Raw genomic sequence first — 25,305 nt, 5'->3', positions numbered from 1 at the left:
GGTAGATGGAAGGCATGGCTGTCTTATGCCTCAAATTTCCTTTTATGTCAAGAGAAATAACTTAAGACAAGTTGTTTCAGAAAATTCTTGTCATGATCACACTTATCTTTTTATGTAAATTTGTTTGTCCAAATGACTGGCAAAATTGGATGCAACCATCATGTAATACAATCATTTAGTCATGAAAGCATATAGCAGAAGTTAACTAATGAGATGCTAAACATGATGCTAACAAGTAATCATTTTGGTTTACAAATGCAAAATCAAAGATGGAGTCAGCAAAGTCACAAAATGTGACTTTCACATCAAGCGTTCTCCAGAAATCGCTGACTCCGTGTTTCATGTGAAAAAAAAACAAGATAGGAGCATCTCGGTCATATTGTGTGAGGAATTCAATCATCCGGAATACATCATATGCAAAAAATGAAGTGCGATTATGGTGCTAGTTTGGAGTCCTGTAATTATATGAGTAACTGTATACTAACTGACCACCATAGCCCGGATGTTGAGGGCCTGTGAAGGGTTCATCTGACAGAGCTGCCTGAGGGCTTCAGTCCTGCGTCGCCCTCCCACACTCTCCTCATCCTGACGCTCTCCATTCTTGATCAGACCTCGACAAACTGCAACCACATACACACAGTTATGGAAACATGGATCATTAAACAATTCAGAATTTGAACATGTCGATGTTTTGTACCATGTGATTTGCTGCCTATTAGCAACATGCTCACTGCAGCCGATTTTCAAACAAAGGCAAATACAATACAATCAATCCACACATTTAAAAGGTGAAGTAAGCGATTTATTTATGTAAATATAAGTGTTAAATCGCTCTTTATTCATACAGTGATCACTTATATAGTGTGCAAGTTTCATAAAGCCGATCTCTCAGTCACTCGCTCTGCATGTAATCGGCAAATAAACTTTTCGGGGATCCCACTACTGATAACCAATCAGAAGAGAGAACGCTACAAACCGGCACCCGTCTCACTGCCAGTGCACGACTGCACGTGCAGAGCGACAGATGGGTGAATGTTTATGGGCCTACAATGGCGGAGCAGGTAAAAATCCTTCCCAATGTCTGTTTTGATTTTTTTATCATGTTTTATCACACTTATGGATCTGAGATGACGCTAGATGACTCGCTGCTTGAAGACCGCAGTGCATTAATGTGGTGACGTGGGTAACTGCAGTCACTGACAGGAAGTTAGCTAAACTGACCATTTCGCTTACTGAACCTTTATTATGGTATGCCATGTTTGCTTGTTAATGTATTCCTTGCCCAAAGGTCTCCTGGTTTTCTGTGCACAACTGACAGACTGTAACGCTGTATAATTTTTCCAATGTCATGTTCACTATTAATAACCTTGACCAGGGCTGTAAACTAGCGGTCGCCACTCGCCAAATGCGACCAAAATATTCCCCTGGCGACTTAATTTTGGAGGGATACATGCCACTGGGGCGGGTAAAAGTTTGTCCCGATGGTCGTGCTCTTGCGATAAATTATGCATGATAGAACAAAACGTTGTAGTAGCTGTAAACTGATAAATTATGACGGTAGCAAACGTCAAGCTAAACTGGTGATTTGTTGTGTGTCACACTGAAGTAGCTCCCCCGACGTCACCGCTGTAGAAAATAAGTTCCCCCGAAGAAACGTAGCGTGCGCGTCACCGCCATAGAATGTGAAGAACGCCGCTCTTTAAAAGTTTTGGCGCAGCAAAAGCAGTTCGAGCGCAGCAATGGAGCTCTAAATAGATAGGCCTACTGGATCGGATTGGTCCCATTTTTAGTTCTGATGAGTAATGAGTGTAGGGCTGCAACAACGAATCGATAAAATCGATTAGTAAAAGCGTTGGCAACGAATTTGGTCATCGATTCGTTGAGTCGCGCGATTAATAAATCACTTGCAGGCGCGGCACTGTTTCCGCACGTGAAGCGGTGCGGGAAAGCTGTAGTGTGAGCGGCCACAGCTTGTATTTTTTTGGTCATATCTAACACTGGACTGTAGGCCTATATAAAAGTGTTGTACCTTTGCTGTATTTGGGTTAAAAAAAACTCCTTCAACTCAGTATCCGTCTAGTCCAAAAAAACTCTGTCAGCTGCTGCTGCTGCAGACTGTGTGCAGACGTGCTCGGAGAGTCGGCATCGGCGCATCAACAGTCATTCAAAGCAGCGGCAGTAATCACACAACCGAACGGTGTAGAAAGTCCCGTCAGTTAAAAATAGTAATCCAGTTTTTAAATCCATGTTAAAATCGGAAGGATATAGCTAGTTAGCTTAAAAAAAGTAGCAAACATGTCAACTGTGATGTGTTCAGGCCGGCTCAGTAATATGATTGATGTGTTCAAATGCAACACAAAAAAAAAGAAATTTTAGATTTTGGCGATTTTCCCAGCAATATAAAATAGATAGTAAAGATGGAATTATGACCTGTTTAATGTCCTATCTTGAGCTAGGATCATATCAGCAATTAAAGCAATAATACAAGTTCTAGTTCAACAAAATAATAGAAAAGTATCAATAGTGATATCAATAAAGACTTGAATCGTTAAGGAGTCTCAAATGGTATCACTATCCATAAAAATTAATGATCTCCTGTCATCTGAGAGAAATTAAGATGATTTAATTGTTTTAACTGTTAGTATTTACTGGTTAAAAATATTATCGGTTGACTGGTTTACCATGGACATCCCTTATACTGTATAAATGTATATCATACATTGTATGTTTTTTTTGTGTTATCCCAGTTAGGTTTATTATTCATTTTTTATCATTTAATATTACTTTTAATTGTTCCGGGACATTGGAGCAATAACCTGGTGTTTTGACACTGCAGTCTGCACTGTTTTTTTTAATCTGATTCATCGATTAATCGAAAAAATAATCGACCGATTAATCGATTATTAAAATAATCGTTAGTTGCAGCCCTAAATGATTGTTTCCTTTGTCACAGTTTTGCACTGTTAAAGTTTTAAATGTGCAATGTTTGAAATGAAATGAATGAAACTAAATTAATATAATATTAAAATGTATTTCTAAATATTACTTTGGCCTCTTTTCTAAGCATGTACTGCTATATAATACTGTTATCTCAATGAAAAGTACTGAAACAGATGTATATATGCAACAAAAAGAGGCAATTTATTATTTGGCCGGTAAAAAATTTACTTGGCCGGTAGATTATTTCATCTACCGGTCCCCTTGGCAGGTGAGCCAAAAAGTTAGTTTACAGCCCTGACCTTGACCATATAATCAAGAACCTTCAGAATACCGCATTTTTCTCATGTTCCCTTGGTACATTTAATAAAGTTTTTAAAATGATTTTAATATGTTCTGGAGACACGCAGTCATTCATTTCACATCACAAATAACACAAACTATTTGGGGACTAAAAGCTAATCTGCAGCTTGTCAAGCGCACACACACACACACACACACACACACACACACACACACACACACACACACACACACACACACACACACACACACACACACACACACACACACACACACACACACACTTTCTTGTAGGGATTAGTTGATGAGTACTTTTATAACATACACACAGACACAAGATGTTTGTGTGATAAGGGGGCATAGGGCATTTTTCTTAACATGCATCTCTTTTAAAGCACACACAGCCAAATCTGTGAGGCAATAATGTTCAACCTCAATCACAGACAAATACATAAAGCATTGGCCCAGTGGCAAGGCTAGAACTAAGAGGAAACAGCTTAACTCAGAAGGAAAACAAGTGATGGCATCTCAATAGCAATCTGTCTACAGTTAAAATGAAGCCATCACAGAAAGCTTCTATTGAAAATGTGTAGTGAAGCGCTACTTCTGCCAAGCAGGTACACTGACTGAACCTTATGAAGCTACAACAGGCAATCAAACAGCCACTCTGTCTCCTATTATCAGCCGACAGCATTAGCAGTGTTATGGAACAGATGCATTACCTTCATTGAAGCTGTCGGGGACGTTGGCAACCAGCAGACATAGGAACCAGTCTCCATTACGGACATGAAGCAATGCCTCGGCCACATCCACAATGGGTAGCAAGGAAGGAAGCTCTGGAAGAAACAAGAAATCCACCGCCATTTTGAATTTTGTAAATGTCAGAAATGGATTCTTCATCCTCAATAACCCCCCAAACCACTCTAATATTGTCATTCAGCAGTTGCTGAAATATTGTCAATATAGGTAATTATGCTAGTTAATGCTAATTATGCTATGCTACGCTAATTGCCCAACATATGCAAGTTAGCATCCAGCAGTTTCAACATGCTGGGGACCCATACTTTACATTTCTAACATAAAACTTTGGGGTACTCAACATATCCGGGTTCACATTTTAGCAAGTAGACTAAGTGTCTACAAATCATACATAATAAGAGCCTCAATTTGGGTTTTCATTTAAATCTAGCGTCTAGCATAATTTCAAACTTTTATGTGAGCTGATCTTTCATCTGCCAGCTGTGTTATTGACAGGCATTCTGGGTTACGCAATTTTTAATATTGCAGTGAACACACTAGGTGTTCAAAAACTATAGTATTCAAAACAATCCTACGTCCACAACACATTTACGCAAAAAAATATTAAGAAGAATGAAAGAAGTCGGGTACCTGCTTGCAAAATGCAAAGGACATCAGCGACCTCCTCCAAGTAAACAGGGCTTTCAAAGAGTTCAGAGGACTTCAAGAAAAACTCTCCGTTTGAATCTACCACCTGCAGAAATAATCAAGCAAAACAGATGTTGTGGATCAATCAGCCAAGTCATGCATTAGGTGAAGATCAAAGTACTGAAGGACAATTGTAATTGCAGAACAGGGAAATAAATAACTTGTCAGACAACGGGAATGCAGCTGACATAAATGTAGGAATAATTTATGATACCAACTGATGCTTTTATGAAAAAATAAAATCTTGCTTCTCTAAATCGGAGACCCATTTCCAGTATGAGATTTAGAATAATTCTGAGTTATGTCAGTCATACTGAAATTAGGACAACTCTGTCTCTCTAAATTCAAGCACTGACAATGTCTCTCTACCACAATGTCTCTCTACCACATCTCTATATTATGCCTCGTTTCCACCGAGTAGAGCGGGTCGGATTTCCCCGTGTTGTTGTGAGCACAGAGACGGCTCGGTGCAACTGATAGAGACAGTGAGCGAACAGTGCTGGCTGCAGCAGATACGTGACATCGTAGCAGTGGGACACAGTGTAGCCAACTGATTCATTTAATGACGAGGGAAAAACACCACACAATAAACAGTGCCGCGGTCACATTTTCGCCAAAACACAAGACTCTCTTCAGTCTAGCCGAGGTGACTACACACGGCAGAAATTATTATTTCGACCAACTGTGGTCAAGCCAGCGGTCTCTCGTTTTTGCTTGGTCAAACCAGCTGCTTCTTTATTTATTCCCCCTGTGTTGTTGTGAGCTAGCCTGGTCCAACCAGACCATCGTACTTCATTACTGAAGTGAAATGAAAATTGAGCGGAAGTAGGTAGGTGGGCGGAGCCAGGCTAGTTGTGAGCGTGTATTTACTACTATCTATGGCGTAAACACACAGACGGCTCGGTGCAACTCATAGAGACAGTGAGCAAACAGTGCTGGCTGCAGCAGCTACGTGACTAGCAGTGGGACACAGTGTAACCAACTGATCAATTTATTGACGAGGAAAAACACCACACAATAAACAGTGATGTGCTCACATTTTCGCCAAAACACAACACTCTCTTCACTCTTGCCGAGATGACTACACATGGCGGAAATTATTCTTTCGACCAATCAAATGACGGCAGTGTGCCTTTTCGGCACCCTTTCAGGCGGCTAGTACCCCAACGGAGGAGTACTGAGATTAGGAGCGGCTCAGAGCAGTTAGGTGCTCTTAAACCGTACCCTACCCAACTTTTGGCAAATGAAAAGCCAAACTACCCGGACCGAACCGCTCCGATCCGACCCGCTCTACTCGGTGGAAACAAGGCACAAAAGGTCAGCTGTGGCCGCTAAAGTCACCAGTACAGAATGTGCAGTCTCTGCAGCTTATCAAGCGATGATAGTTATCTGGGTGGGTTAGGACTGCACCTTATTCATGATAGCCAAAAGTTCACTGAGGGTGAGCCGTAGTCTCCTGAGGGGATCGCTGTGTTCAAATTCCAGGGTCAGGCCATGCTGGAGCTGGGACACCAGAATGCTTTCTCCATTAGAACCACCTGCCTTGTGCCTGACAGAAAGATACACAAGATTATGTATGCTTCCAAAATTAGTCTCATTAATGATGAATTCAGCAATTCTGGAAAAGGCCTGTTGTCAAAATCCCTTTCTGTCAAAACCATGAATATCTGTAAACAAAGGGGCCCACCAAAGCTAGCAACATGGCAGTTCACAGACAGGAAGGACAGGTAGCGGATCGTGGGGAGATATTCACTGCTTTTGACATAAAGTGATTTTGAAAATAAGCATTCTCCAGAATCACTGAATCCACCTTTAAGTTTTATGAAAAAAGGAATGTACAGGGGCAGTTCATTCACATCATCACCAGGCTGTAGCAACAATCATATAACTCATGTGTTAAGTCGACTATACCTAAGCTGCTGCTCCTTCCGTGCATCCTGCTCCAAGGCGTGAAAGTCTACAGACAACAGTGCTACGATGGAGTTTACAGCTTCCACTCCAGAGAGCAGGCGGAGGATGAGCTTCTTGTCCTGAGCCCAGGACTGGCTCTGGTCGGCTGGGGCACACAGGGCCATGCGCACCAGGCAGGGCAGCAGCAGCCTCAGCTCCGGGTCACTGAGGGCTGCCAGGCCCACCACATCCACCTTCTGCATGGCTTCAAAAGCAAAGGAGCTGACATGCTGCAGCCCGGCGCTGTTTGCCATCTCTCTGCACCTACACCTGAAATGAAGGGAACAGGCAATAGAGACAGTTTAAAGGGCAGACTAGTATGCGAACTGGAGCAGATAAAGTGGACAGTCAAATAGTATTTGGGCATTTCGTGGGGCATAAGCAAATTCACTTATGCCAGGGCTAAGCAAACAACACAACAGAAACTCTACTAAACTATACTAAGCCAAGCAGAGTTTAGCTGGCAGAAGCAGCTTGAGTTAAGTTAACTTACGTTACGTTCCTAAAACGTTGGCTCGTGAGCAATGTGTTTGTTAGTTTGACTAGCCTAAATGTCTGGCTATTCAGTCGCTATTATTGTTATCATGACAACATTGCAAACAAAACAAGGTGAACGCTGGCGACCGTGGACAACTAAGGCTATGGTTGCTAATGCTAACCAATACAGGGAAGATTAACTTTTTACTGGCATGGAATTTCCTTACCCCGAGTCAAAACGTTACAGATTCACTAGAAGCACTTAGAGAAGCTTAATTTGACTTTTTAAGGGCTATACATCTCCTAAAATGCAGCTAACTCACTGGGCAGCTCATTGACACTAGCTTGTAGTTCACTAGCAGTATCTGACACTCATTCACTTTCCCGTTGCTTTCAGAGCCACTCTTAGCGTGCTAATAGCTAGGCTAGGCTAACTTGCCAGACGACTATACTCGCATCTGATGTCTGGCGTGTAAGCGCTCAACGATAACAACATAACAGGACAAAAATAGTCTTACCTCACTTATTAGGATGCAACTTTAGTATTTGAGAAAATAAATTTCACCATGGAGGCCTTCAGACCTCGGACTCGGTTGTATGCCGTCAGCCTCTAACGTCATAGGACCCAGGCTAATGACAGAAAGGGGAACTGGTCCTAGCTATTGCCGGTAGGTTTATGGAAATGTTGTCTATGTATTTTTAACGACCTGTCTATTATGGTGGCCACATGTCCACTTGGCTCTCTAACCTTTATCTATATTGCTTACTATGTCAGTGTGACCGTGAGAGAAGTGGGCTAGTCTACTGTGCAGCGTGGAGCAGCGCTGTTTGACAAGTGACTGGAGGCAGAGCGATCCTCCTGCCCAGCCCCAGACAGCAGGCGGTGACGAGATCAATAGTGGCTGGGCGAATATTGACACGCTATACGAGTATGATAGAAAACCTTAGCCCTAATTAATTTGCTAAACAAACATGTGGCTTCAGCAATGTTCTCAGGCAACTTAATCTTTGGGACACCATCAGATCTGTGAATGAAAAGTAGTAGGCATTCTCTTTTCCAAGGTGTGATGCAGTTACTGCACGTAGCCTACATTTATTTTATTGGGATTTCATGTGATAGACCAACAAAAAGTGGTGCATAATTGTGACGTGGAATGAAAAGGAAATATGATTTACAATTGTTTTTATAAATAAAAAACTGAAAAGTGTGGCGTGCAAAAGTATTCAGCCCCCCTGAGTCAATATGGTGTACTGTAGAACCACCTACCGCTGTAATTACAGCTCCAAGTCTATTTGGATATGTCTCTACCAGCTTTGTACATCTACAGACTGACAATTCTGCCCATTCTTCTTTGCAAAATAGCCCGAGCTTCAGATTCAGATTGGATGGAAAGCGTCTGTGAAGAGCAATTTTCAATTCTTTCCAGATATTCTCAATTGTATAAGGTCTGGACTTTGACTGGGCCATTCTAACACATGACTATGCTTTGATCTAAACAATTCCATAATAGATATGGCTGTATGTTTAGGGTAGTAGTCCTCCTTGAATATGAACCTCCACCCAATTCTCAAGTCTTTTGTCAATATAGGCCCCTGATCTAAGAAGGCCCCGAACATTGTCATTTAAATCAATAAATGATTGACTGGCTCATGATAGGCCCCTAATCTTCGTAGGGTTGGGGTGGGGGGGGGGGGGGGGGGGGGCTAACGGAGATCAGGGGCCCATCATGAACCAGTAAAGAAAAAGGAAAAGAAGATCAAGGGGCCTATCATTCACCAGTACATTTTTGTTATTTTTGTTTAATTAACATTGTTCGGGGCAACGCAGATCATGAGCCTATATTGAGTTGAGCCATTAAAAACAAAACAGAAGTAGCTTTAGGATAAGGGATTATTTAAAAAAAAAATGGAATGCTGACTGACTGGATTTTTTTAAACCTGTATATTTTTGTTTCTGCTTTTTGGTATTTCTGTCTCCAAATGATTCCAGAAAATAGCTCACATAGGACACAGTTGATTTAGCCTTAGTTTTCTTCTCAAAGTGCACCAGATTGATGCATTTTACTTTAAAAGGTTCACATTTTTCTTCCGGGGGGGCATGCCCCCGGACCCCCCAGAAGGTCCTGGGTCCCCACCGCTGTCTCCTCAATAACTTGGAAAAACACTGTAACCAACCATGTGTGTCTGGTTATTAAAAGTCATTAGACCAGGAAGGGGTTTAAGTACATGTTACCTAAAGTGATTTTGTATTTCATCAAGAGATATTGTGGTGTAGACAAACATGGCTTTAACGCATCTGTATTGTAAGACTGCCGCCCGGGGGGGCCTACGAAACCACTCAGCCACGGGGCCTAGTGGCAGGTAAAGGCAGCCCTGTCTGTACGTGTGGTTGTGTTACATGACAAAATGTGGAAAAGTTCAAGAATACTTTTTCAAGCCACTGTAGCCTATACATTTGGACAGCAGTGGGCCTACATAAGTAATTATGCAAGTGTTGGGATCTAAAGGTAGCATCTATATTAAAACCACGAGATTTAATGTGGCATGGCAGATGGCAGGCTTGGTTGATGAGTTAAGCCATAACCAAACTTTCATCCCAGAAGTCCACTCATTTGTAACAATTCCAATGTATTTCTTAAATGCTGTATAATTTTACTTATCTACCTACCAACTCATTGTATTCTCAATTAGTATGCAGTGCAGGGTTGTTGCATTGCATTACCCACTTGAGTAAAGAGAAGACATTTTCTGGGATTTGTTAAATTGAATGTATTCATCTACACTCAAGAAAGAAGACCAAAAATAAATGTTTATGGTCAAAGGCCAATACATATTAGCAAATAGGCAGGAGCTCTCAAGTCTTAAATGCAGACAGTAGATCTTCCACTGCATATCTAATGGGTGAACATCCATAGCTGGTTTAAGTTAATTTACTTCCACACTGAATTAAATGGGATTGGTCCAATCAAAAATAGCCAGACCTCAGCCAATCAGAGCAGGCCAAATATAGTATGCTATGGAGATGTGGTGAAAAGGACAGTGCAAATGTGTCAACTGTTGACATATTTTAATTTTTTCTTTCTCCCCGATAAACAGAGGGGTCAAACCTGAGGACACCTCCAAGAGATGCCAGTAGTTCTCCTTCCACTCCACTTTTGGTGTCCTTGTCCACCTACACATCAAAAGCCACCCCTCCCCAAAGCAAGACACACAAGCACAGGGAAATAAGTTGACGTACTTTATTCCTAAAACAGAAGCCACACCACCAACTGCTGGCATGGCATTCATATATAATTCTTTATATATATTGCCGTTTATTTTTTGTGTCTAAATGTGTGGTATAAAATACTATATACAACAATGTACCTCTTTATTTGAACACAGTGAAGTTCATTGCTGTACAAGTCCTCTGTAGCTACAGCTTTGCTGTAAGTCGTTCACGCTCAAAGGCATGGAACATAATTCTCCACTCTGAATTCTTCTGTACATTGTGACAATACAAATATTCTGTCTTCAATACAAAAAATAATACTCTAAAAGCAACCTACTGGGACTTTGTTCAATTCTTATGGGATTTTCTTCTCCTGGTTGTTTTTAATAATTAAGACGAGTACATATATCTTAGACCAATTGCTTTAAAGCAGGAAGGTGATATAAACCTTCTCCATTTTTATATATATATATATATATATATATATATACATATATATATATATAAAAGAGGTTAAGAAATAAGACAAATTATACATTTAAAAACTAACAATAAATAAGATAGTTGCAGGCATTTCATTTGGATACTATTTAATCCAAAAAGGAATAAAAAGGAATTTCGGGTCTTAAAACCAAAAAAATATCCATTCTTGAGTTTTATTCCTTGACCAAATATATGTCCCTTTTCTTTCCAATAACATTACAGATCGACTTGTCTCTCCCATACAGACTGGCCAGTGACTGTGCTGCCATGCTAACATACCATGACAACCAGGCTTGTCATTCTCTCACGTTCAATATATTTGCGATTCAACTTCTGGTTTGCCCCTCTTCTTGATTCCCTTGTCTGTATGTGCACGTCCTTGAATCCCAGGGACAGGACCTTCTGAGCCAGTTAACAGCCACGGGGGGAGCTGGACCTCCACGGCTTAAAACAGCCGTCTTATCCCATCCTGGTGCAGGACGCAGCTCCATGCTCCGTGGTCTGCTTTCCTGTCGTTTTTGTTCAGTTCTTGATGGAAGCCACTCTGGGGTTGTGGCTGTAATGTTTCCCCTGCATGGCCCCCTGTTGAGTGTGGGTTACAACATGTTCATGATGAAGTTGTACATCTGGTTGAGCACCACAAAGTGAATGGGTAGACACGATCGCCGGTCCTGTGTGGCTGGGTCACACGTCAGCCACGAGAGGGCATTGTACTGCTCCAGCACATATCTGTTCAGGCACACACAATGAATAAACGTTAACTCTTCAGTTTATTTACAGGATGACATTCCCTGTGTTCCAAATCACATACTTTTTCTTTTTACTACACTACATACTTAAGTACAGAAGAGTTTTAGGGCCACAGGAGAGAAAAAAAAATCAGATAAGGAAGATTTTTTTTCATTATGTAGAGAAATGTCAAGAATAAAGAGGAATACTCCAAAACGCTATTGGAGTTAGTGGGGCATTTATGTATATTCAGCATACTACAATTGACATGCATGTATTGAGACATCCTCAATCTTTTTCTGGCATACTAAATAGTAGGGAAGTATGGGTATTGGAACGCAGAGATACTGAAAATAAATTGGAAGTTTATTTCACAACTCTCCAGTCCTGGGCTATAATTAAAAGTGGAGTCAGCGATATCTGGAGAATGCTAATAGGCATAATCACTTTTCTTTTCTCCAAAATCAGTGTATACCTCACCATGATGATCCACTACCTGTCCATACTGTGTTAATACACAGCCTAGGCTCTGTAAACGTGTGTGTTGCTCGCTACGTTGGCCTCATTGTTTACATACCCTTTGGTTACACACAAGTTGACAGCGCCTATGGCTGTCTTACAGCCTGTCCATACAGCCTGTCCATACACACGGTATGGACAGGTAGCGGATCATGAGGAGATATTCACTGATTTTGTCAACAACATCGCTGACTCCACCTTTAAATCAAAATATAAGGAAAATGAAATGCACTCAAAACATTTTAAGCATGAAAACAGTTTCAAATATATGTCTAGTTCTTTTATATTGTCATTATTTGTATACTCGAAAATCCCCCCTGAAAACACAGGATACACAGATGTGTTGTGGTGATGTTTACCTGAGTACATCTGAGGTCTGATTGGAGTCGAGGGGGTGGGAGTGTTTGCTGTGCAGTAGTTCATCTGATTGCACTGAAGACACATGGAGGTGCAAAGAGGCCTGAGAGAGGGAGCACAGGGCTGTCAATGGCACTGGCATCAAGTTATTACCCTTTAACTGCATCTCATCTAGTGGCATCTACAGTACTGCCCAAAAGTTTGTGAACCCTACAGGGATATTATTTTCCTTAAAAATACTTATCTAAATTTATAAATGTGTGCTAATACCTGAATGTGTATTTTATTTGGATATGAGGAGTTACGTACCATTTTTTACTTCTTTATTTACAGAAATTTCCACACAATATTGTATACAGTCCAAACAAATGAGTAAAACAGTCAACTCTCACCGGTGTGTCTGTCCTTCCTGACCAAAGCCCTGAAGTGGTGTAAATATTATTCTGCCTATTCTCTCAATAGGCTTGTAGTTAATATACCTGTTGCTTTTGTTTTACCCTTAATGGCTAAACTGCTACAAGATATCTCCTTTGAACATGAAAGAACCTTTATTATTCAGTGTCCAGTTTTGTAAAAAGGCAGGGCTGAAAAAAGAAGATGAAAGTGAGAGGGGTGGTGCCTGTTACCTTGAGGAAGAGTGGACACTGGTTCTGAGCCTGAGGACAGGCTGACCAGAACCAGTCAGGTAGTGGGCCTGCTTTAGCCGTTGAGACAAAGTAGCCAAGGGCCAGAGGCTGCTGCAGGAGGTTAGGAACCTCTTCATGAGTCTCCATACGGTCCGTACTCTGGCCCTGCAAAACAGATACAAACTCATGGTTAGCTTTGCTTCCATTTGTCACACTACAAAAACACACCATCACATGTTTCAACTCCGTTAAAGGTGCACTACGTAACTTTTGGTATGATAGAGAAAGTGAACATTTTCGAGGGTATGTTCTCATAACCGAATAAACAAATGTGTACAGTAAAATTGGCTTGCTGGAACACTGTTTGAAGTTAGAAAGCTTCCTGAAAAGTTACTGTTTCACTGTTGTTGTTTACAGCAGCAGGGATACAGTTTGGTTTACAAACATATTCAAGTGTTACAGGTGCCTCCAAAATAATTATATTTTAGATTTATTATGATAGAATTATTCAATACTAAGAATTAGATTTAGAGTAAATATGTTTGGTAAACTTACTGCTAGCTCTGCAAATGTAAACAAATCCCCCCTCCTCTGAAACTGTGTAGTGCACCTTTAAGGACGTGAGGTGTGACATCAATCAACGGCTACTTTCAATATTGCAATACATACTAAATATACACACCATGACCCGAGTGTGTAGATGTGTATATGTATGTACATGTTGTCTCACCTTACTGCCATCCCCTCCGTGGTGGTAATGTGAGCCGGGGGAGTGCACTGGTGAAGTGTTGGGCGAAATGTTGATGATGTCTGGGTCCACTAACTCATTCTCCTGGTCCAGCAGGTCGAAGATTCCGATAGCATCCGACCCATCTAAAGGAGAGCAGGAGAATTATTTAACAAATAAGCTAAAAAGTATATATATATTTTTTTAAATTCACAAATAAACATAACATAACACACATGGTCATACATACAAACAACAGACATGCATACATAAATGTAGATCATCTTTCCAATTGCATAAAAAAATCATATTAACCCAAATTCAAATCAAGTAATTCATCTTTTTTTCAGGAATAAAGTATATATAAAAAAAGATTTTTCTTAAACAGATTTGACAGATGACGGAGCACTAACTGACCGGTGGTGGCGTTAAGGATGTCGATGTTGGGGTCGATGTTGGTGTAGTTGGAGCTGGCTACCACCTGGACGAAGGCGGAGGTGGGGAAGACCAGGATGTGGGTGCAGGAGGTGTCCTGGGGCGTGCTCAGCTGAGACGTCTGCATGTTCAAGGTGGTGCTGCGGCCAAACACTGAGCCTGTGGACACTGAGTCTGATGGGGGGCACACAGAGAGAGAGAGAGGAACAGGGTCAATACACAGAGAAACTATGGGCGCCTTCACACCTGATCTAGTTCACTTCTAGTCCTCTTCCTTGGTTCACACTGGATGTGAGAATGATACATGGTTTGGTTTTTCAACTGGTCTGGTTCTCTTTCACACCTATTGTTCCTTTGGTCTGAATCAGTTGTTGAAGTGAACCAAAATGCAGCGGCATAAGCCACGTGAGAACGTTCTTTTCACTCATTGGTCAGATGTGTCTGGGGCGGGAGCAATAACATAGTTCCTGAACTGCTCTACAATTGGTCAGAATGGTCTTCCTCATCCCATTAAGCATAGCATAGCATAGCATAGCTGGAGCTATGGGTGCTCGTTTAGTCCAAAAATACTCGGTGCTTCCTGAAGTTTGGTTGGATCAATCTGGTCACAGATTGAAACAAACTAGAGTTCAACCAAAAAAGGCAGGTACCCTAAATGGGATTCATTCTGGCGACGTGTCTTTGCAGTATGGATGAAATCTTTTAACTGTTCTCCGACTGAGCAAATCCAAATAAGAGTAATTGAACGAATAACTTAATATGGCTTGATTTGGCATTACTGACTAGTATTGATTGCATAATCTAAACTCAGATGTAAATTTCCACAATTGTACTAAATAATCATAAAAAAGATTCGATATGAAATACCAGAACAGATTTTACGTGTAATGCAAACACAGGTTAAATCCCCCTCAGTCATAGATATCTGAGGCCAACAGAGCTTTGCTTAATCTCTTCCATCTTGAAGAGCTTTTTAGAGAGGAGATGTCTTCAGCCCCAGCACGACTCAACACAGTGCTGGTATGATGTGCTGATAATCCCCCACTCCTCTCCCAGAATAAACCCATTGATCCAGCGCTCCATCACACAGATCAATGGGATGTGACAGCCAGTGCTTTATGAGCCAAAAGGTACATGAGCTCCACTCACATCAATCTGATACCGGACAAGGAGGCGACAAGCATTGTGATACGCTGCTGCTGCCATCCATCACTCCACGTACGCACTCCGGGGTGCTACACACACACACACACCTGAGTACTGTCTTACTTAGAGACACAAGGCTTGCTGAATCAGTGAGTTCTTTTAAATCACTCATTAAAACACATTTGTATAGACTTGCTTTTATGTGAAGTCATCTTTTTACCCTTGCACCTTTTAATCTCATTTAGTTCTTTGCATCTGTCCTTTAAAGCTGCTTTTTCCCCGTCTCACCATCACAATGATGTGTACATGGATATGTGTATTGACTTGATGTATATGTGGATTTGCTTTTGTGAAAGGACTTTGTAAACCATTGTTTTTAAAAGGTGATATACAGAAAAAGGTATTATTACTTTAAGAGTATTGTCCTTCTGATGAGAAGTACATTGAAACAGATAGTAAGTGCATTTATGATCTTTGTCATGTAAACACACACACACACACACACACACACACACACACACACACACACACACACACACACACACACACACACACACACACACACACACACACACACACACACACACACACACACACACACACACACAGTACCTGGCATGACGATAAAGGATCCCTGGGGCTCCATGGCAACAAGACACACGCTGAGGATGCTGGGAGTATCGGAGGCGGAGATGCCACACATTCGACACATTTCCTTCAGACGGCGACTCAGTGACTGGAGGTTTCTCCTGCTCAGCAGAATACTCCAGTCTGGACCAATGAGAGGAGAGCAACAGGTCAAGTCATTAGTCACACTGCAATGTCTTGATTAAAGGTGGGGTAAGCAATCAACACAAGAAAAGTTTGTTGACAAAATAATTTTTTGTCAAATCAGTGAATATCTCCTCACAATCTGCTTCTTGTCCGTACTAGACTCTGCCTAGACTCTGTAAACAGACATACAACAGTGGGCCCCGTTTGTTTACATTGCCTTTGTTTACATACCAGCTTACAGAGCCTAGGCTGTGATTTTATTTGATTTTTTCCAGCACACGCACAGTACGGACAGGAAGAAGATTCACTGATTTCTTTCAAAACTTTGTCAACAAACCTTCTCCAGAATCACTAACCCAATGTGTTATTCATGAAAATGCATTGTAGCATAGCAGTCCTCTATACCTTTCAACTCTCCGTGACCTATCCTGCCCAGTCGGCCAATCACCACCCTCCAAGGCACTGATGTCATCTGCACCAGACCCAAGCACCAATCCCACAGCTTCTGCAGGCCGAGCCGCCGAACAGAGCCCTTTTTCCTCCGCGCTCTGCAAAACACATTAGAGTAGTGAGGACAAAAACACCAAGACAAGTACAAGGCAGGACGTTCTATACACGCGGTGTGTGTGTTTGTTTTTTTGCGCAGGTTTGTCCTACCGGTTGGGCACGTCGATGTTGATAATGCAAGTCTCCAGCAGTTCCCCGTACAGGTCTGTGCATGTGGCCAGGAGCCAGCGTTGGTCGTGGGACAGACAGTAGCCCACAAACAGCACGTTGTATTTCTGCGACGCCTCCCCGAACGTCTCCCCGAGCTCCGTCTGCTTGTCCTTAGTCGGAGCCAGAATGAACGGAGGTGTGTACAGACGCAGACACTCCGGCCTCTGCAAGATGCCAGGAGAAAGGGGATTTAGTAGAATCCTTCAACCAGTTTTTTTTTTTTTTTTAACCTTTATTTCTACAGGTATATCCCATTGAGTCCGAAGACTCTTTTACAAGGGAGACCTGTTCCCATTTACACTTTACCATTCACACACACATTCATACACCGATAGCAGGCTAACTATCGACATTCACACGAGGCAAGGTGGGTGAAGTGTCTTGCCCAAGGACACAACAACTATGACACAGGTGGCAGGGCGGGGATCGAACCTCCAACCCTTTGATCATCGGCCGACCCGCTCTACCAACTGAGCCACAGTCGCCCCCAAAGCCACAGTCGCCAGTGCTACAAATATGGGATCAAAGACGGACTTGCTCCAGATATGTAAAAAGGTTGTTCATGCAGGGCTCCTGGGCCCCCAATCACAGAAAAACATTTCTTTCAATACTAATATCGGCCTAGTGAAGTAAACCCTCGGAAAATTTTAGGTACTTTTACACGCAAAACCTGTCCATTGCGCCATTCCCAGTACTCCCAGCAATGCAGCTCAAGGTTTGCCTAGTGTGTTAAAAGGCAAATATAGCATCCGCAGCAAGGAAGGCAAACTGAATTAGGTCCCTGATCTAAAGTGTCCCTTTGTCTAGAACTTGGAGCGGAGGTCCTATTACGGAGGTCTCAGGGAGCTAGCCAAGCAGATAATGGAAAGAAAGCTCTGGAGAAGCAGAAGGTTACAAGTTCCCTTGGTCATGTTCCAGCAGACAGAAAAAAAAACTACAAGGACGGTTAGTATTAAGAACTCTATTTGATGGCCTGCTTTGTTTCAGTTGCTAGACTGAACACAGTCAAGGCAAAGGGCTGGGTCATATCAGGTCAAGTTTAGCTGGGAAGCAGCTGAAATGCTGCTCATAGGGCCATGGTGTCAGCCTCTGTTTGCTTGTCTATGGACCGGAGGATGATGCTAGCATGCTAGGATGCTAACACACACTACTGTGGACATTAACAAAGTAAATTTACTTGAGTACTGAAATTAAGTACCGTAGTTTTCGGACTATAAGCCGCGACTTTCCCCCCATTTTTCAACCCTGCTATTACACAGCACAGTATATGTTCTGTAGCTACTAGGGATGGGCGTTAGTAATCAAGTACTCGAGTACTCCTCGTTTCAAATGAACTCGATTGGTGGATGAGGAAAATTGTTTTTTGTTTTTTTTTGTAGTGTCTTTAGGCTGGCGGGCCACCAATATTTTAAAATGTTATATAGTGTACAAAACGGATAAAATAAAGTTTAACAAAATTTAATATTTTGATGCAAGTGCATCAAAATTGAAAAAAGTTTAACGAGGAATCGATTGATCCTCGAGGAATGCAAGCGATCACACGAGTAGCGAAAACACTCGTGCCCATCCCTAGTAGCTACTATTACTCTAAATGGTAACACTTACGTATGTTATGCAAATATGCAATTTGTTTGTTGAAATGTTAATAAATGGGAGCTTCCTCAAGCAGCCATCTCTTTCCCGACAATCCCCTCTGTGCACGAACTCTTACATATGGTAATTCAACATTATAACACCTGCGGCTTATAGTCCAGTGCGGCTTATAGTGCGGAAAATACGGTAAATGTTTTGTGCATTTGTACTTTACTTGAGTATCTTTTGGAAACGTATGACCTTCACACCACTAGATTTAAAAAATGTCTACTTTAGACTCTTCTACATTTCTAGGAAGCTCGTCGTTATTCGTTACTTCCAGGCGAAGCATAGCTCTGAAGTCAGCTGTTGATTTTTATTTTCAACAATTTTTCGCCACATGCAACTTTCGAATGTAATCACGATTGTAAGTTTATGCGATTAATGAATGTCATTTAATAACATCATAATATGAGTAAAATATGTATCACTTTACTTGATTTGATCCAATTGTCTTGCTGGAACAACAGCCTTACGTCAATCCTTTGCCTGTATCTAGCAAAAATCTACACTTTGTACTTTTCGAATACTTTAGTATTTTTAGAAGCAAGTAATCTGGTAATTTAACTGGAGTAAATATTTTGTAAATAATATATATAATTAAATATATTGGGCAACTTTCACTTGTAGTTCAGTATAATATTTGACCAAGACTATTTATACTTTGACTTAAGTTCTGGGGTTTGAGAACTTTGTCCACCACAACTGTATGCTAAGACAGTTTGCTAAATTTGTTTTGTGTAATAACTTTGCATGTAATATGTATAAAATATACAGGAATTATATATAGCAATAATATTTACAATAACAATCAAATAATAATAATAATTAAAAAAAAATATATACTGTATATAATAACTAGATAAGATCCTGAGGGACCAACGAAAAATGAATAAATAAAACATAACGTAAAAAGGGTAGGTGCAATAGGCTAAGGTTCAGCATACACCTTTTCGATCAACACTATTGATAAGAAATGTCAATGTATAAATCAAGATGACAACTTTGTTTTTTTGTGTGTATGTAATGTTGTGAATCTATGTGTGATGGAAATAAACTAAACTAGACTAAACACCTGTGTCTGGCCCTATGGATGGATTATGTCAATGCAATTAAGAGTGTAACTGCTACCACATTTACCTCTGGGCTCTTCAGTGCGGTGTCAATGGCCAAACCTGGGCCAAAGCCGGTCAGTGACTTGACGTTAGTGGAAGCGGGGAGGGGCCGTCTGCACTGGGCGAAGACAGAGAAGGCTAGAGACTTGAGGTGCTGGGCGTAGATGTGACGGTCTTCACCTCGCACTGGCTGAAGCAGGTACTGACAGGGGACAATCTGAGGGGGGGGGGAAGACACAGGATGGACAGACATAAGCAACTCTCTCTCAAAACTCTGTCCAACAAAGGTGAGTGACAGGTGAGAATACAACAGCTAGTAAATGCATAAAAGAGCTTTGTACACCGCAATGCAATCCAATCAACTCTAAGGTACTAATTTCAGATGTGCCGTTGTACACAGGGTGACGCAGGATGACATGCTGTATTATATTGCATTAGTATTAATATTGACTATTTATAGTAACAAAAATATGACAAATGTGCCTTACATTACAAAAACAGTATTAAAAACTGGCCATAATGATAATGAAATACAGTACGGTCCAGCAATAAGAAATGAGGCAAGAATTTGACTTACCTGTACAGAAATAGAATTGCGGATGTGTGGGGGTAGGAACTGAAGCATCTCAAGGTAGCAGCGTAACAAACCCAGCGTCCACACACTGGAGTGGGCTGGTACTGGCCCCGAGCCCCCTTCTGTCTCCTGGTAGCTGAAGGGGTCCACGATATAAACCACTATGGCAGGGGGATATGTGATTGCATGGGACTCCCCGTCCGTGGGTACGCCTACCTTCTCTCGTTCCAAAGTGCTGAGGAGAGATCACACACAGTATTATTGAAACAGTCTGGTCCTTGGCTTAATTCTTAGCTGTTTAACAAAGGAAGAAGCTCTGATCAAAATGATGCACATAAACCATAAGTCAAGTGTTACTTAGCAAACTCTTTAACAAAATCTGTGTGCAAGCATTCTTTACTTTGCCGCAGATAAAAATACACTTTATTATGGAATTACTAGATCACTTTTTGTCTACCAATATTTCATAAAAGGAATTAAAGGTGGAGTCAACGATTCTGGAGAACGCTTGCTATCAAAATCACTTTTTGTCAAACTGGTATGTAAACAAAGGGGGGACCCAGTAGCTAGCAACATGCCTGTTTACAGAGCCTAGGCTGTGTATAAACACTGGATTTTTTTTTCAGCGCACACACAGTACGAGCAGTTAGTGATTTTGACAACAAGAAATGCCGACTCCACCTTTAACTGCTGAATTGAGTGATCAACTTAAGTCAAAACTGAACAAATATGTTGTGTTTTTTTTGTAAGTGAATGGAGAACAGGTTTTCATAGTACCTTTCCAGAGGCTCTGTGGGCGCCTGGGTCTGGCTGCTGGAGTTGTCCCCTGAGGTGGCAGTATTGTGGTTGGGGCCAGCCTGCTGTCCCAGCTGTCCACTCTGGGGGGCTGCAGGTCCCTGGCTCTGCTGGCCGCCCATGCTCCCATAGGGGGGGAAAGAGGCGGGCTTGGCAGGGGGCATGGTGGGGCCTCCGGGCTGGCCTGATGATGAGGATACCAGGGTGCTGGATGACGTGGTGCCGTTTGCTGAGCCACTGCTGTTGTTGTTGCTAGTGCTGTTGTTGGGAAGGGAGGAGCCTGTAGTGTTGACTGAGCCCGGCTGCTGGCCCACTGAGCTGGTCTGTGGTGTGGCTGATGACGAGGGCAGGGCACTGGGCTGTGTGAGGAGGGAACTGTCCAATGGCTGGGAGGCCAGGTATGGAGCTAAAAGGAGGACAACCACAGCATTTGGCTTTAATAATTTATTTATTTAAATTTTTTTTTTTTAGATTAAATGGGGCAGAGAGGGGAATGACATGCAGAGAACGACCACTGTCTGGATTCTAACCCGGGTCTGCTGCGAGTAGGACTGAGCCTCTATTGAGAGGGCGCACACCCCCGCATTTGACTTTTATTAATATATAAACATCAAGCAATGGTGAGAGAAGATGACATGACACTCCATTTATTCCTTTTTTAACTCGAGCGTTTCTTACACTGAATTCTAGCTCTCTCTTTCAAGCAGTCAAGGCTGTCTATAACCTCTATGATAAACCAAGTTGTTTCAATGGTGGAAATTCAACAAAGAACTGACGGAGCAGAGCAGTGAGCAACAGAAGAACCAGGGACCATGAATAATTAAAAAATGCTTTTAGTTCCACAGGCAGGCTGCAGGAAATCAACACGTACCAAGGTTGTGGCGGCACACTTGTGCATAGAGTTTGAGCTTGGTGAAGGCCTCGCTGCTGTTGCTGCTGGCGGCCTTGAGGAACCAATCGCTGACTGGCTGGTCCACCACGTTCTTGGCTCCGCTGCCCCCGACCAGCACTATGCCATCGGGGTAACCTTTGGAAATGGGCCGGTGCTGACCCAGGCGACAGGACTGCAGGAGAACATACAGACAAAGTGGAAAAAAAAGGAAAAAGACCATGAGTTTCTAAACTGGCACATTGACATGACATAATGCAGTGTTTTGGGGTTGTGCGATTATTGTGGACAACAGGCCTACTGTGATGCGATAGCCTATCATTCATTATTGGTTATTAATTAGGCTACTTGCTTGATTTCTTTTTAAATACAGAGGTTATTGATAGTTTTGGAAAATGTATTTCCCCAATTTAAAACATAAAAATCAAGCAGCATTGAAAATTCAGAAAATAAATCTTGTAGGACTACATGCTGTTACAACATAACTCAATAGTTGAAAAATAAATAAATGCACTTCTCCAAAGGTCAGAGACAGTAGCACTGTAGCACTTCTGTAAACCTACTGAACTTATCCTGGGCCATCACTCAGCTTTTCATACCGATAGATAGGTTGTGTTGCCACAGTTATGTAGTCTTAAACTTTCCAAGTTTTGCACAGAACTTCTAACTGAATCCTAAATATCCCCATAGAACAGCGCTGCGCTTATTGACGCCACCAGTTCAGCGTCTGCTTGCTCCTGTTAGTTTACTCTCTCGGCTTCATGACGTAAAGTCATGCACACGCGCGCATACACACACACTGACTTAACTACTAACGATGAGGTGCAGAGTAAAGCAGTGTTTCATCTAGATAGCGCCATAAGAGAAGTCTGGTGTTCCTCTCACCTCGTAAACAGCCGTGAGGTCTCTGAAGAAGCTCTTGGCCCCGCTGAGCAGGGACTCGTTGTCGGGACAGACCACCAGGTAGCCGATGTCCCGCTGTGAACCAAAGGGATCCAGCAGCAGCTTCTCCCAGTAGGGCAGGCCGAACGGGGACAGCACCACAAAGTCATACTCATACCCCACCAGGAAGGTAGGGATGGGAAGGGGCTCCGGGGACTCGTCTGTGCCTGAGGGAGGAGCAAGAGGGAGGGGGCGGGGAGAGACATGACAGAGGAGGAGAAAGAGCAGTGAGCCAGTGTGAATAGGTGTCAAGATTCTGCCCCCCACTATGCATCAGAATGTGAGCTCACCAGACGTCCTCCTGACATCTGGAGCACAGCAGAGGGAGCAAGCTGCCTATTGATCCCACAACAGTTTTCTACCTCAAGACTAGGGCTAGGTATCATTAAAAGTTTTTGATATGGGTACAGACACCGATACTTTGATACTAATTCCTGAACAATACTTTTTTCAATAGCAATTGTATGAAATCTGTTTTAACAAGGAGACATTACACATTTAAGTAAAACAATTAAGTAAACGCATAAAAACATCAATCATTTTATTCAATAATATTGAACTAACTGCCTTCAGGTTGGTACAAATGTCAGATATCCATATATGCTATGGAGGCATCGAACTTACGATAACCAGCTCTACTCAAGACATACCAGTCCCAAAAAGTTCACACAAACCAACACCAAAAGTTGTGATGACCCTGACAGATACAGATTTGAACAGTAATTATTCACTTCACTTGAAGAAAGTTTTTCCAAGAATTGTATTCTTGGCCTAATAGCTCCATTTATATACATTTATATACAGCCGTGGAAAAAATTAAGAGACCACTCCAAATGTTCAGTGTCTCTTGTTTTACTATTCATAAGCATATGTTTGAGTAGAAAGAACATTTTGGTTTTATTTTATAAACTACTGACAACATTTCTACCAAATTCACAATAAAAATATTGTCTAAGAGATGAAGATTCAAGAAAAATCCAGACTGGTTTCTTAATTTTTTCCACGGCTGTATGTGTTTGAAAGCAGACTTATAACTCATTTGAAATCAGCTCAACTCAAAGCATCAGTCAGAAGACCTGTATATTGAAGTTGATAATCCCCCCCCCAGCTTTACCATAAGAGCCTCGTCCAGCCATCTTGTGGAACTGCTGCCAGGTGAGGGGACCCTGAACGCCCCATGACCTGATGGTCCTCTTCTTCTGGATGGCATCCTGCAGCACAGGCTGCAGGGACATGAGCACCCGCAGCACGTCCTGAGAACACAACGCACTCACATCCACCGCTGGAGAGCGCAGGGGGAAAGGAGAACATAGAGTCAGACCGGGAAAATAAAAGAATAAAACGCTGGCTGAATAAAAAATAAGACATATCAGTGAGCTTCACAAAACATCTTTCAGTCCTAAATCAAATCCAAATCAGTTTGATTTGTATCGCCCAATATCACAAAGACATTTGCCTCACTGGGCTTTACATTCCATACAGTATGACATCCTGCCCTTACACCCTTAGCTCGGCTGAGAAAAAACTCTCGGTAAAAAAACCTTTATCGGGATTAAAAGTCCTACATTTAGCCATAGATAGTTACTTTTTGACTATATAACTTACCATATAACCATTTACTGTATGTTTCTCAACTGATGAAGTAAAAGTGAAAAAAAAATTCCATACATAAATAAAGAGATTTTGACTATGATTTTGTTTTGCTTTTGAGCTGAATACATTATTTGGATGAATTATTATTAGCAAGCAGCCTCTTCTAACTTTTTGTGGTCCTATTAAAACTCAAACACTACAAAAGCCTAAAGAGAAACCTCATCTATATCAGGCGTGTATTCAACTCTTAGCCGTGTGTAAGGCTCACCGTCCTGCTTGTCCCAGTGGTGCAGACAGGTGCTCTTGACCAGCGCCTCGTCCACCTTGCCTCCCGACATGTTGTCCATGAACTGCCGGCCATGCTCCAGGGCCATGTAGCAGTCGCTGTGGTAGTCCCTCTCCTCCACCCTCACACAGGGCCCCGCCGAGTGGCCCCCGCCGGGTGCTCTGGTTACCACGTGGTGCTCCGGGGTGGAGATGGGGGAGAAGGGGTTGGTGCACTGGTCCTGTAGTAGTAGGATGAGCTCGTCCGGGAGCCTCTCTCCCCCCCTCCTCTTCTCCAGCGAGGAGAGCCTGAGCTCCTCAAAGCGCTGCTCTGCCTCTCGGCTGACCTCAGAGCCCCGCACCATGATGTCCAGCTCGTCCTCCAGGAACAGGCCTGAGCCGTTGCCATAGCGCCGGTTGACCACGGCGCTGAAGCCACAGCTGCAGGCTTCCTGAGCCTCCAGCACGGGGTCGCTGAGGTACACGCCCACGTCCGCTCCCTTTAGGAAAAGTAACAGTGAAAATGTGTTTATTACGGGGAAAAGAAAAGAAAAACAATGAAAGAGAATGATGAAACAACAGAATCAAGTGATGTTCACAAACAATAAAAACCACAAAATGAAAAAAATAAACTGTCCAACACTCCAGAAAGCTAAAAAAAGGA

At 42.2% G+C, this 25,305-nt stretch overlaps 2 protein-coding genes across 3 annotated transcripts in view; both read right to left on the bottom strand.

Annotated features, from left to right (window-relative positions):
- The window catches only part of ints2 (integrator complex subunit 2), a 30,655-nt gene extending 22,744 nt beyond the window's left edge, over positions 1–7,911 (bottom strand). Inside the window, exons 1-6 of the mRNA XM_080040408.1 lie at positions 7,632–7,911; positions 6,598–6,906; positions 6,097–6,235; positions 4,630–4,732; positions 3,963–4,076; positions 490–620 (exon numbers count right to left, since the gene is read on the bottom strand). Of these exons, the coding sequence (XP_079896534.1) occupies positions 490–620; positions 3,963–4,076; positions 4,630–4,732; positions 6,097–6,235; positions 6,598–6,890 (780 nt within the window). The 5' untranslated portion in view covers positions 6,891–6,906; positions 7,632–7,911. The remainder of the gene's footprint in view (positions 1–489; positions 621–3,962; positions 4,077–4,629; positions 4,733–6,096; positions 6,236–6,597; positions 6,907–7,631) is intronic.
- A 2,439-nt stretch (positions 7,912–10,350) lies between these two features.
- The window catches only part of med13a (mediator complex subunit 13a), an 84,680-nt gene continuing 69,725 nt past the window's right edge, over positions 10,351–25,305 (bottom strand). For both annotated transcript variants that reach the window (XM_080041695.1, XM_080041696.1), the window contains exons 17-31: positions 24,646–25,141; positions 23,899–24,066; positions 22,728–22,951; positions 21,825–22,017; positions 20,936–21,359; positions 20,162–20,393; positions 19,610–19,801; positions 16,778–17,001; positions 16,526–16,668; positions 15,959–16,117; positions 14,183–14,374; positions 13,769–13,911; positions 13,039–13,203; positions 12,415–12,515; positions 10,351–11,536 (exon numbers count right to left, since the gene is read on the bottom strand). In XM_080041695.1, the coding sequence (XP_079897821.1) occupies positions 11,404–11,536; positions 12,415–12,515; positions 13,039–13,203; positions 13,769–13,911; positions 14,183–14,374; positions 15,959–16,117; positions 16,526–16,668; positions 16,778–17,001; positions 19,610–19,801; positions 20,162–20,393; positions 20,936–21,359; positions 21,825–22,017; positions 22,728–22,951; positions 23,899–24,066; positions 24,646–25,141 (3,189 nt within the window). In that variant the 3' untranslated portion in view covers positions 10,351–11,403. The remainder of the gene's footprint in view (positions 11,537–12,414; positions 12,516–13,038; positions 13,204–13,768; positions 13,912–14,182; positions 14,375–15,958; positions 16,118–16,525; positions 16,669–16,777; positions 17,002–19,609; positions 19,802–20,161; positions 20,394–20,935; positions 21,360–21,824; positions 22,018–22,727; positions 22,952–23,898; positions 24,067–24,645; positions 25,142–25,305) is intronic.

The sequence above is a fragment of the Ammodytes marinus genome (assembly GCF_949987685.1).
Source record: "Ammodytes marinus genome assembly, chromosome: 14".
Lineage (NCBI taxonomy): Eukaryota > Metazoa > Chordata > Actinopteri > Uranoscopiformes > Ammodytidae > Ammodytes > Ammodytes marinus.
Note: the sequence above shows the minus strand (reverse complement) of the source record. Positions and strands in the feature narration are given on the sequence as shown.